The 12,458-nt window shown below is 42.6% G+C and overlaps 1 protein-coding gene across 2 annotated transcripts in view; it reads left to right on the plus strand.

Annotated features, from left to right (window-relative positions):
• The window catches only part of FKBP1B (FKBP prolyl isomerase 1B), an 80,860-nt gene that overhangs the window by 19,548 nt on the left and 48,854 nt on the right, over positions 1-12,458 (plus strand). The window contains exon 1 of one of the 2 annotated variants that reach the window (XM_050951082.1): positions 8,157-8,339. The exons of the other annotated variant lie outside the window; for it this stretch is intronic. Within the exon in view, the coding sequence (XP_050807039.1) occupies positions 8,303-8,339 (37 nt within the window). The 5' untranslated portion in view covers positions 8,157-8,302. Of the gene's footprint in view, positions 1-8,156; positions 8,340-12,458 lie in introns of those variants that run through there. 2 annotated transcript variants of the gene reach the window in all.

Below are 12,458 nucleotides of genomic sequence, written 5' to 3' on the forward strand. Positions count from 1 at the left end.
GTTGATTTTTTTTCTAATAAGCAAGGATCCTGAAATGCAAACTCCTTCACACTGTGACTCTACAGCTGCTCTGCTAAGTATAAATCCAGGTGAAAGCTGCTTTTTCCTGGGAGGAGTTATAATCTTCATGTGATGTCTAACAAGGTTTAGCTAATTACTGTATGCTTCACTGACATTTTCTCCATAGCCTATTTTTAACTCTTAAATGCTGGGAGTATATTTAAAAATAACACTCTAATACCTTGACCTTCAGTGAATGAAGGGCTTCTTCAATGAATGGAGGAGAGAACTCCTATGCTGTTAAGTCTTGGCATTAAGCTACAGCATGAAATAATGACCTGACACTTCTTTACGGACAGGCTTTGAAGGAAAAAATAAGATTTAAACATATCCATTAAGAGTAAGGGCCAGATTCCAATCTCTGATATGCAGCACATTTCAAAGATTCCTAAGGGGGGAGAAGGGGAAATAGGAGAGGGCAATCATACTCACTGGTTATATGAAATGTGCGAGAGGGGGAGACAAAAAGATAAGCAACATAAACTAGAAGCCAGGGCACCTGATCTAATTAGTGCTTGTTTCTCTGGATCAGATTCCCCGGCTTCTCATTGATGTCACTTCCCTTTTGGTCTCCCATGTGTTCATTTCTGCATATCTGTGCCCTCCTCTTGTGAGCCTACAGTACAAGCCAAAAAGGACAGGTTGTGGCTTCTCCATCCTGGGCAAGTTTTTGATATTTTTCTAAAAAATATTCTCTAGTTTGAACAGGAATTAATTCAGTGATGTCCTATGGCGTGTGTTGAACAGAAGTTCAGACTAAATGACCCAGTGGTGCCTTCTGACTTTATAATCTGGGTCTTTTTCTCTTTTGCAACCTGTTCCATTGGGTGCCTTTTGGCTGAGATCTCCTTGTTGCTATTGTTCTGACTAATGCACTTGTTGTGTCTTTTGCTCTTTACACAATAATAGTGATATGAAGAAAGCCTAGTTGCGTTCCAAATAACTGTGTGTACAAACATGTAATAGATCATGAAAGGCCTAGCTATGTACAACCTGCAGCTCTGCTTGGTTTCTTGCCACTTCTAAAAATATCAAACATGGTGAGCACCCCCAAAGGGCTCATAGACTATAAGCTGGTGAGCCCTTTGGTGGTGTTCACCATGTTTTATATTTTATATTTCAAGGAACACTACCCTATTCCTATGCATTACACTACTATTGGCTTCTTCTGGTTTATTATGTGCAGATTGCATTTAAAATCAAAAGCCTGTCAGCATTATTGAGGAGAAGTCTGAAGTGATGAACGGCATAGATGCCCTCAATGAAAATTAAAAAAACTTTCAGCTGAAATACACAAGTTGGAGGAGCACACTTCATCTCCAGTTTCTGAATCCTCACTGATAAAGCTTTGTTTTTACAGTGTTGGTCAGCATGACAGGCAGTGATCTCAGCATACCGGGAGCAGCCTAACCATTGTCGAGTTTTTTGTGGATGTCATGGCAAAGAAGAGTTTTAGGAAGAGACTTGAAGGAGAATAATGAGCTAGTTTTGAGATGTTTATGGGAAACTCCTCCCAAGAGTGAGGAGCAGCATGGGTGAATGTACGAAGGTTTGAAAATTTAACAAGAGGGCAATGGAGTCTGGCATCTTGCGCTATTTGTAGATAGGAGTCAACCTCTCCATAGTGAATGAGAGATAACAGCTACAGCTTCAATGGAAGTGTGGTGTGTGTGGAGGGCCAGTCCTCATGGGAAGGCACAGGACTTGCCCTCCTGTGAATCCCTTGAATTCTACACAGATTCCTGGGAGTTCGCCAGGTTTTGGGCAGACCCTGAGACCTTTCCTGTAGAGAATGGGGGAACCCCACCACCAAAGGCATAATGTATGAGGGTCTTTGCAAAGGGATCCTAATTCAGGCTTCCTTATTCTCAGACCCCTCCCACAGGCTTTTCTGTGGGAGGGAGTAATGTGGGCAAAATGTGTCCATGCCAATGTATTTACTCTGCAGCATCTTTGACGGCATGAGGTTTGCATGAGTTTTCAGGGGTTAAATTTGACATTAGGAGGTACCTGAACAGCTGTATGTATATAGTAGAAGACTACTGAAAATAATAAAGGAAAAAAATAATTGAAAAAGCTACAGAATTTAAAACAAATGCATTCCCAAGTTCTACATACATGCAGTATATGAATGAGAGTCTGATACAATGTACTACGACTCATCATATTTTGCTTCTTCAGCCAGGAGAATATAAAGTAGAAGTAAATAGACAATTTCCCCTCATTCAGACTGCATATATTTCTATAACAAGAACAAGTATTTAATATTTTTTTCATGTGAATTTGGTGTGCACCGATCTCTACAACACACACACACAAAACATAGACCTGTCATTTGGAATTGTCATGGCAGCACCATAGATTTCCTTTAAAATCTCCTCTCTTACAGCAGCAACGTTAACAATCTGTCACTAACTTAAGACCACCATAGTGTGATACAAAACGTGAGGATGGCTGTCAAGCACTTGCATAGATAGTGAGCCAGATTCGGATCTCATTAGTAGCATTGTAACTTCTGGTTCACATTGGTGTAAGTGAGATGAGAACATAGTCCCTTGTTTAGAACGTTTTATATTCCACCAAGCTGGCAGTTTTCTCTCTTACATAACTGTTCTTATTATAAACAACACTTTGTGAAATACAGAGCACCTTATCCATTCAATGTGAATTGAAGGCGCTCAGGCCTAGATCCTCAAAGGGATTTAGATGCCTCCCCATGAGATTTAGATGCCTTTGGGGATCTGGGCCTCAGAGCCATGTGGGAGGTTCTCAGCATATCATAGGATCAGACTTCATTTTTTTCTTTACTTGTGGTAAAACAGAGAATAAAACAATAAATCTTTCTTGGCCAAATCCTGCTCCAAATTAATTAAGTCAATGGTAAAACTTCTGTTGACTTCAACAGAAGCAGGAACCAGCCCCATATTGAATAAAATCTTAACAGTAACAGATTCTCCAATATTAATCCAAAGGCATAAATTGTCTAATACAATGTGATATTTTTAACTTCCAAAAATACTACTCTTGAAAGCAACCCACTCCAATTTTAGTTATTTTAGCTGAGGTATCATTTAATGTAATAAAGTCAAGAATCTTGAGTAACTTTCTTGAATGCTTGCATTTCTATGCCATTCAGAAGGCATCTGTTTTTAAAAATAGCCTAGCTGTAACAAGCTAACTGAAACAGTGTGAGAAATTGTGCACAGTTAATAAAGATACATAATAAGTAACTTGTCAGAGCAGATCTACTGGTGACAGTATGTAAATCATATCCTCCTGAGGGGGATATTCTTTCTGCCATTATTGCTCTCTGAAGTAGACTTCATCCACTCTGCTGCCAGGAAGATTTTGTGTGTGGATAGCAAATTAGAGTGAGACCTATTGTCATTTTTTAAATGCAAGTGTTTCTTTTCTTTTGGCAAGGTAGCTTTCTTTCCCTTAAAAAAATATTTATATAAATGTAAGACCCCGGGTTTCCCTCTGCAGATTATACCAGAGTCAAGGACTAGATCAGGAGTCGGCAACCTTTCAGAAGTGGTGTGCCGAGTCTCCATTTATTCACTCTAATTTAAGGTTTCACATGCCAGTCATACATTTTAACATTTTTAGAAGGTCTCTTTCTATAAGTCTATAATATATAACTAAACTATTGTTGTATTTAAAGTAAATAAAGTTTTTAAAATGTTTAAGAAGCTTCATTTAAAACTAAATTAAAATGCAGAGCCCCCCGGACCAGCGGCCAGGACCTGGGCAGTGTGAGTGCCACTAAAAATCAGCTCGTGGGCCGCCGTCGGCGCACGTGCCATAGGTTGCCTGCCCCTGGACTAGATACTCCAAGTTGAAACTCAGTTTCCTTCTAATTCTTCTCTCAGGTAGGAGGAGATGGCGGGGGTGCTTCTTCCTGGAAGTTGCTTTGTGGAATGGTGTTGAAAATGGTTTTGTCCTGTCTAAAGTATTTCTCAAATAGTTGCTTAAAACCATTGCCTGCAATGATTCTGTCCCTGCAGCAGACAGTGCTGTAATTTAGAGGGAACCTTAGTACTGTAGAAAATATATTTGTCATACTGCACAATTCAAAAACTTTGTACCAGAGATAAATTGCTTAATGATCTAAACATAGCTTTGCAGTACTTTGACTCTTTGAAACCGTAGGGTCAAATACTAGTAAGGCTGATTCAGTCTTTTAGCCTTCCAAGGTAGTTAAAGGCTGAAGGGCTGAGTCAACCTTGATAAATAACCGAGTGCCATGAAGATAAGTGTGGGTGTGGGGACGGGTTTTCCAGATGAGACTCATAAACCTGAGTTTCTTGGTGAACATTAAAGATCGCTGAAGAACATAAGAATGGCCATACTGGATCTGACCAAAGGTCCATCTAGCCCAGTATCCTATCTTCTGACAGTGGCCAATGCCAGGTGCCCCAGAGGGAATGAACAGAACAGGTAATCATCAAGTGATGCATCCCCTGTCGCCCATTCCCAGCTTCTGGCAAACAGAGGCTAGGGACACCATCCCTGCCCATCTTGGCTAATAGTCATTGATGGACCTATCCTCCATGAACTTATCTATTTCTTTTTTTGAATCCTGTTATAATCTTGGCCTTCACAACATCCTCTGGCAAGGAGTTCCACAGGTTGACTGTGCATTGTGGGAAAAATACTTCCTTTTGTTTGTTTTAAACCTGTTGCCTATTAATTTCATTTGCTGACCTCTAGTTCTTGTGTTATGAGAAGGTGTAAATAACACTTCTTTATTTACTTTCTCCATGGCAGTCATGATTTTATAGACCTCTATCATATCCTCCCTTTAGTCGTCTGTTTTCCAAGCTGAAGAGTCCCAGTCTGATTAATCTCTCCTAATCGGGGAAGCCATCCCATGCCCCAATCATTTTTGTTGCCCTTTTCTGAACCTTTTCCAATTCCAATATATCTTTTTTGAGATGGGGCGACCACATCTGCGCACAGTATTCAAGATGTGAGCATATCATGGAGTTATTGAGAGGCAATATGATATTTTCTGTCTTACTGTCTATCCTTTTCTTAATGATTCCCAACATTCTGTTTGCTCTTTTGACTCAATATTTTTCACAAGAGTAAAGGTTTGCCCTGGTGTGTTGGACAAAACTTTCCCTCCTTTACCACTTCTATGCACCAGTTTGCTTGTTGCTCTCCACGCAGCAGATAGTTGCATTTCATTGATGTTGTATGTATTATGGCTTCAGGCCATTTGGGTTAAAAGGTGAACATGTAAAATATATTTAGAAAGAACAAAAATAAATGCCATGTTGTACATATGAATCCATGATCTAGTTCCAGTATTCATTTATTTGTGGGATTTAGAATGTCAGTTGGTTTCTCTTCCATAGTTAGATTTTTCCAGTTGGTTTCTTGGGTTTTTTGTTTTTGTTTTTCTATTATAGTCTGAACTGCTTCCAGTGTGTCTAGCCTGTGACATTTCCCCACCAATAAAAATAGCAAAAGTATAAAGAAAATAATTTTGACGGCGAGCTTGTCTAATGTATTCCATTGTCAATTGTTACCTTTTACAGAATGACCCCATTTTAACCCCCAGTTCTGTATCAAGAAAATGACAACGCTGAACTAAATATTTTGCTTGTTTATAAGTGTGAGTGATTTCTCTTCATTTTTGCTCTCTTTGCAAAATGGATTTGTTTAAAAAATTTTTTTGTCCATTTTCTGCCTTGAAAGACCACATGGCAGAATAATCCTAATTCTTTCTGGGTTAACCCCATAGGTTGTTGTTATTATTTATATGACAGTAGCACTTAGAGACTGTAATTTAGATCAGGGCCTCGTGGTGTTAGGTGCTATATAAGAGACAGTTCCTGCCCCCAAATTCTTTACTAACTAGACAAGGCAGAATTATTATCTCCACACAGAGAGATTAAGTGACTTGCCCCAGATCATAAAGGAATCTGTGTCAGAATTGGGGTATAAATCCAGATCTCCTGAGTTCCTGTGCCTTAACTCTAAGGCCATTCTTCCACCTCCACCCCTTTTTCACTGCCCAGCTTGTAGGAGAAGGACTATGATTAACATGTTTTGGCTATGTGAGTGTGTGTATATGAGTTAAGCAATTACTGTGTTAATGCTAAATAGGAGAAATGAGTTGTTCATTTAGTTCTGAAAGTGGTTAGTCATGTTTCTCTCTCATCGGAGTAAGTTCCATAATCTAGGTCCAACACTTGTGAAAGTTCTGTCTCTTTTACTCATGAGCTTTCACATATTGGTCCACAATTTCATGGCTCCAGTAGTTGTTGCTGGAGGTACTGGTTAAATGGAGGTCTTGGCTGTGGATCTCTTAGGTAACCAACCCCACTCCCATGAAAGGCTTTGAATATCAGGACAAAGACTATGAACTGGACTCTTTATTCAATGACATCCAGATATTATTGTGATGGAGACCATATGAGCACCTTGCCAGATAAGGATCCAGTGCAAAGGACAGAGTCCCAAGATGATGTGTTCTTGTCAATCTGCACTGCTAAGCAAATGGGCCACTGTGTTTTGTAGTAGCTGAGACATTTTCAGGGCGTACTCTGTATTTTAATGCAATTCCCAGTCAGGTTAGGCAGGGGAGCCAGTTCCAGAGGTGATGTGAGTGACAGAGTGTCCTCTTCATCTCTCATGTGAGTAGCTGTCTTTTGAAGCAAAAGCCACTTGGAGAAGGAGATGCCCCCACGTGCAGATTCGTCTTAGGGGCTGTCGGATTCAAATGGGAGCTGATTCCCCTGAGCAGCTGTCACTGACATTCTGTCAAGTTCTAAGGCAGGTGCAGTAGAGTCCATGACACTAATGCTTATAAGAAATATCAGAATCCCTACGGAAATAATAACTACAGCCCTATGACTCACATAGACACTCAGGGGACTGTTTTTAAGTTACACAAAAATATAGTGATTAAGAGAAAAGTGCAAATACAGGTGTAAAATGCCACACCAGTACAGGCTCGATGCAGGTAATTCTTCCAGTTAAAAAACAAAAATGATCAGACCATTTTCCAGAACCAAAGAAAGAGAATTGTCAGCAAATTATTATTCCCTAAGAGCTGATGGGAATAGGGAGATTCATGTACAGATTCTTGTAGGGGGAAACAGTTTTTCAGGCACAGGTATCTGAAATATGTGTATCTCTTTTTACAACTTTTAAGCCAACATTATGGGAACAATTAACCATTAAATACAGGTTTTAAAAAATGATTTGAAATATATTTTAGTGCATATTTCATCCCCACCCCCATCCCGCCACCCCACGAACAAGGAAACATGCACACACATACATCATGCCAGACTGAGGCATGAGTGGTAAACATCACTGTCATTTCAATCTGTCCTTGGTGCAGTAAGGATTTCATGCCCTGTCCTCCCCTCCCCTCCCTCCATCCCTCTCCATATTTGCATGTTTGGCATTTTCATCCCTGGTGACTATCCCCTCCTGATTTGATCCCTCCTGATGTAACCAGCAATGAAACTTGGACTGCTCCAAAAGCCACTGGGAACAGCTTTCACATTCCACAAGCAAGCTCCACTGCCGGTTAGAGGGCATAGAAATGAATTAGAAGCAGTGGGTATTAGTGACACACTGTGACAAACAACAGAAGCTCATCATTAGGAAGAGAATGGGAGCCTGGTGCACCAGACACCAAAACGTGTACTGGGGCCATGTACCACTGGATTGGGGACGACTGAACTGACTACATCTGCCTTGAAGGATGCATTTGGCAGAGGCAGTGCATTCTTCTAGGCAGACAGCACTAGCTTATTCCCCAGCACAGGGGCGGGGGGAGGAGGGGGCATCTTCTGCAGGGCTATTTAAGGAGTATATGCTGTGTGAGAAAGGACTTGCTGGAAGGGAATAGTATTAAAGTGTTAAGTGCTTAATACTTCATGCAGCAGCAAATCCCAACCAACTACAGCCTGCCAGGCCTGCCTCCACTCCCATCTCCCAGCCCCTCTGAGGGACCTGCCTTTCCTGTGCAGCTGGGAAGGGGGATTGGGTGACAGAGTAGGCAGCCCCCACCCATCCCAGCTTTTGCATTGGCTGGAAGCGTGTGATGGGCAGCTGTGATGCTCCTTGTCAGTCAGCGAGGAAGGGGAATGCATTCTGCAGAGGGTCCAGCTGAGCCGTGGCGTGGGGAAGGCAGGGTAGTGGCCAGCTGAACGCAGAGGGTGACCCAGGCAGCAGCAAGAATTGCTCTGTGTTGCCGCAGACCAGCAGTGCAATAATGGGAGTGGAAATTGAGACAATCTCCCCCGGAGACGGTAGGGTCTGTCTCTCTCCTGATTTGCTTTTAAGTGGTACTGGGGTGGCTGTGATCACAAGAGAGGGAGCCCCCAGCATCGGGCGTGGGGGCGGGATCCGGGATCAAGGGACAGTGCAGAGGAAAGGTTTCTGGAGGGGGAGTGGGAATCTCGGCTCAGACGAAGAGGGAGCCCGGGGGTCTCTTGCATCAAGAGAGTGAGAGAAATCGGAGATCAGAGGCAGCTCCTTGCCGGGATACTCTGGAATCAGAAGAGGAAGGAGTCCAGGGGTCTCTGACTTCAGGAATGGGGGTGGGAGGTGGATAAGAGGAAGGATGGATATGTGGTCAATGGGGGCAGAAGGACAAGGGTGCCTTGCATTGGCGGGGGGGGATATAGAATCAGAGGAAGCTCAGGCGTCTCTGGGATTAGGAGCAGGATCTAGCATTAGAGAAAACAGTGAGCCTAGGGTCTCCAGAATCAGGAAGGGTTATCTGGAATCACTGCAGCTTGAGGGGCTCTGGCATCAAAAGGTGACATGAGACCAGATGAAGGGGAACCTAGGGGTGTCCAGCATCTGAAGAAGAAATAAAAGACTGCAGAGTAGAAAGGGGTGTGGGTGACATCCCTAGTATCAGGGAGGGTAAAAGCCTGAGGGTTCTGCGATCAGATGCTTGGGGTGAAGGTCCCTGGGATCAGAGGAACAGAAGGAGAGCCGACTAGGTACTCTGGGATGAGTAGGCTGCAGTGTCTGCTGCTTCTTTGGTGGCAACAGCAGAGGCAGTGAATGGTTTGGGATATTTAAATGGCATTTGCTGACAGCTGCATAAATCCAAGTGCAGTGAAGTAATTTAGTAACGAGAGCAAATTATAGTCCAGTGCACACCCATTTTAAAATGTGAGCCTTAGCTGTCAGCAGCGAAAGCAGGTTCACTTCCGAATCACACACTGGATCAGGCATTGGGGTAGCAGCAGCAAGACAGTTAATTTCTGTAGAGGATGGAAATCAACAAAATAAATGATTACTGATTAGTGTGGGTGGCTGTGGTGAAAGTTGGCATTTAAGGTGCACAGTAACAAAGCTTCCCAAATTTATTTCCAAACCTTTTCATGAACCATAGGCCATTTATGTCAGAATCACTTCAGATGGCACCAGCATTTTGACTGGACTAGCTGTTTTCTCCGCTTTTAAAATACTATTATTGCACTATAACACTTTATAATGGCTCCAGATTAAAGAGTATATTAATCTTTGATTTTTATGGGATCATTTTTTCAGAGTGGCTGCTCCAGTCTGGTGTTAGAACATCATACCATAACTCCTGAAGACAAATGTCATTACCAGGAACTCTAGTTTTCTGTGATAATAACTCCAAAATTCTCTAATAAAAAGATAAAAATCCATGTTTTTCCATCGTTAAAGTGAAATGCTGAACTTTAGTTTCCCTAGCCACAATATATATAGGTATCAGTTGAACACAATGTTTTATAAATATATTTACAGTTTTTAAACTGTCAGACAGAGCCCTGCCACCCAGGGCAGAGAGCCGGAGCCGCGCCCACTCTCCTGATTATCTGATCTGACCCCAGTCTCAATTAGATTGGATAATCAGGGTTCTACTATACCTGTTTTTATCTTTCCACAAAATGTAAAAACTAATGATTCTCTGTAAAAATGCAAATCTCTAATTTTTCCATGGCAAATGGATTTCTAGAATCTCTTGCCATTACTAATATAGAGCCATACGTATCTATATAATAGGTCAAATTCATCCTCAGCTTAACTCTGTTGGCCCAACATAATTTCCTCCCTTGCCTAGGCCTTTTAACTGTCTTCTCCATCTACCGTTGTTTACCTCTGTGGGCCAGATTCTGCTCCAATTTACAGTGCTGTAAATTCAGAGTAACTCCATTGATGTACGTACTGTTATTCTATTGTAAGTGTAAGTAAGGGCAGAATTTAGCCTTGTCATTTTATTATTCATCTCTAGAGTGTATTGGGATATGGTTTGTATGAAAGATGCTCTTCAAAATAAAGTTATAAATGTGATTTCTTCTGGTTGCAAATCTTAATCCAATCCAGCTGATTTAAACAGTGTCATTAAAACCAAAACCAGTAAGCACTGTTGCCTTCAGATCCACTCAGAAGTCAGTTTGCTGTAGTGACTCGTTGATAGTCTTAACATCTTTGGGCCTAATTCAGCCTTGGTATAAGATGATGCGTCTCCGTTGGTACAGTATTACACCAATTTATGCCAGAGTGGAATATGGGCCACTGATCACTTGTATCACACTCTTTCTGATCTGCTTCCACATTGAATGGTGCATCTTACCTGGTGCTGTTATTAGTTGTGATTTTCCAGTAGTGCCTATTGTGATCGGGGCCGCATTGTGCTAGGCTTTGTACAGACAGGTAGAGTATGTTTACACTGTAATGTAAGCCCAGGGTTAGTGGGACTTGAATTCATGGACCCTGGCTTTAAAAGCTCAGGGTTTGAGCATCCACACTCATTGGTGACTTTAGCTTAAGAATTTTTGACCCTGGGCCCCATATTAGGGTTCCAATTATATCCCAGATTATCTATATCCCTGAGTCCAACCAATCACATCCCAGATTACCTAGCACATTCCTGAAATGTGACCACTCTCTAGCCCTTTGTGCTGCAGCATGGGACAACTTGACTGTCCACCCCACACATCACAGGAAGTTGTTGCAGCTCACCAACACATTCTGCTGAGCTGTCCTTTTGGTCTGCACACTCCCAGCAGTCAGAACAGGAACATGGAGTCATCATTTGAAGAACTTTTCTTGCTTGGGCTTTTGCTCCTGTTTCAGGAACTGGGCAGAGCTTTCATGAGATGCTGGTGGACATTTTGGTGGCATTTTCTGACCCACTGAAGGCACCTGCCAGAGCTAATGATGGAGGAGGAGGAAGAGAATACAGACATTGAAAACTCGAACTGGCTGATGCTCCTCATGACTTTTGGTATAGCTGCTGATGCCCTCTACGTACACCAGTGCTTCTGGAGCTGGGCCACAAGCACAGATTGGTAGGATCACATCGTCATGCAGACCTGGAATGATCAGCAGTGGGTCCAGAACTTTTGCAAGAAGAAAGCTACATTTCTGGTGCTTTGTGAGCAGTTTACCCTGACCCGCCAACATCTCAACGTACTCATGAGGGTGGCCATATTGGACCTGAAGCCGGTTGTTATAGCTATCTGGAAGCTGGCTACCCCAGACTGCTACAGGTCTGTTGCGAACTGTTTGGTGTTGGAAAGTCAACTCTGGGTAAAGTGGAGGCAGAAGTTTTTGAGGCAGTCAGGCATGTGATTTATCCAAAGGTGATGGGCATAAACAATTGGCAGCAGCTGTGGCAGTGATCCCTTGATTCGAGGATGATTTCTACCACGGATGTACATATGGGTTCTGAGATGACTCAAGATTCCGATCCTGGAACCACAGATCCGCCCACAGTAGGTGCAGACATTTCCTGTCAGGCCAGCTGCCTGCTGGGAGAAAGCTCTTTCTTTCTGCTTCCTTCTCTCTCTCTTTTCAGCTTTGAGGGCAAGGTGCTTCTTCTCTAAGTAGGCCGCTGCCTGATGGAGGATGTGGCACCATTGGGGTTGATTGGTGGCTTGCTCTTCCCAGCTTGTAATGTCCACATCAGTTTTCTTGAGATACGGTTTTAATGTGTCTTTGTAATGATCTCTGACTGTAGGTCAGCTGAGAGTAGAGGGCTTGTTTTGGCAGGCGAGAATCTGGCATCCACACACAATGTCCAACCCAGTGGAGTTGGTGCATAAGGCTCATTCCTTCAATGCTGGTGACACTGGCTTAGTGAGGATTCTGGCGTTAGTGCAGTGAGCTTCCCATTTGATGTGAAGAGTTTTCCACTGGTCGATAGTCTACCTTCATGGACAGACTGGGACACTATTCCCACCAAATGGCATTGTCATAAATGGAGTTACTGTCCCCCACTGCTATTCTAGGGAAATCTTGCATACCCCCTTTTTGTCCTGGCCTGTGAAACCATATACTGATTTCAGAGGGCCTTGCAAAAGAAAGTTTAATTACACTCTCTGAAGGTGTAGAATGGTGGTTGAATGTGCATTTGGCAGCTTGAAATCCTGCTGGCA

The sequence above is a fragment of the Gopherus flavomarginatus genome, chromosome 4, assembly GCF_025201925.1.
Source record: "Gopherus flavomarginatus isolate rGopFla2 chromosome 4, rGopFla2.mat.asm, whole genome shotgun sequence".
Lineage (NCBI taxonomy): Eukaryota > Metazoa > Chordata > Testudines > Testudinidae > Gopherus > Gopherus flavomarginatus.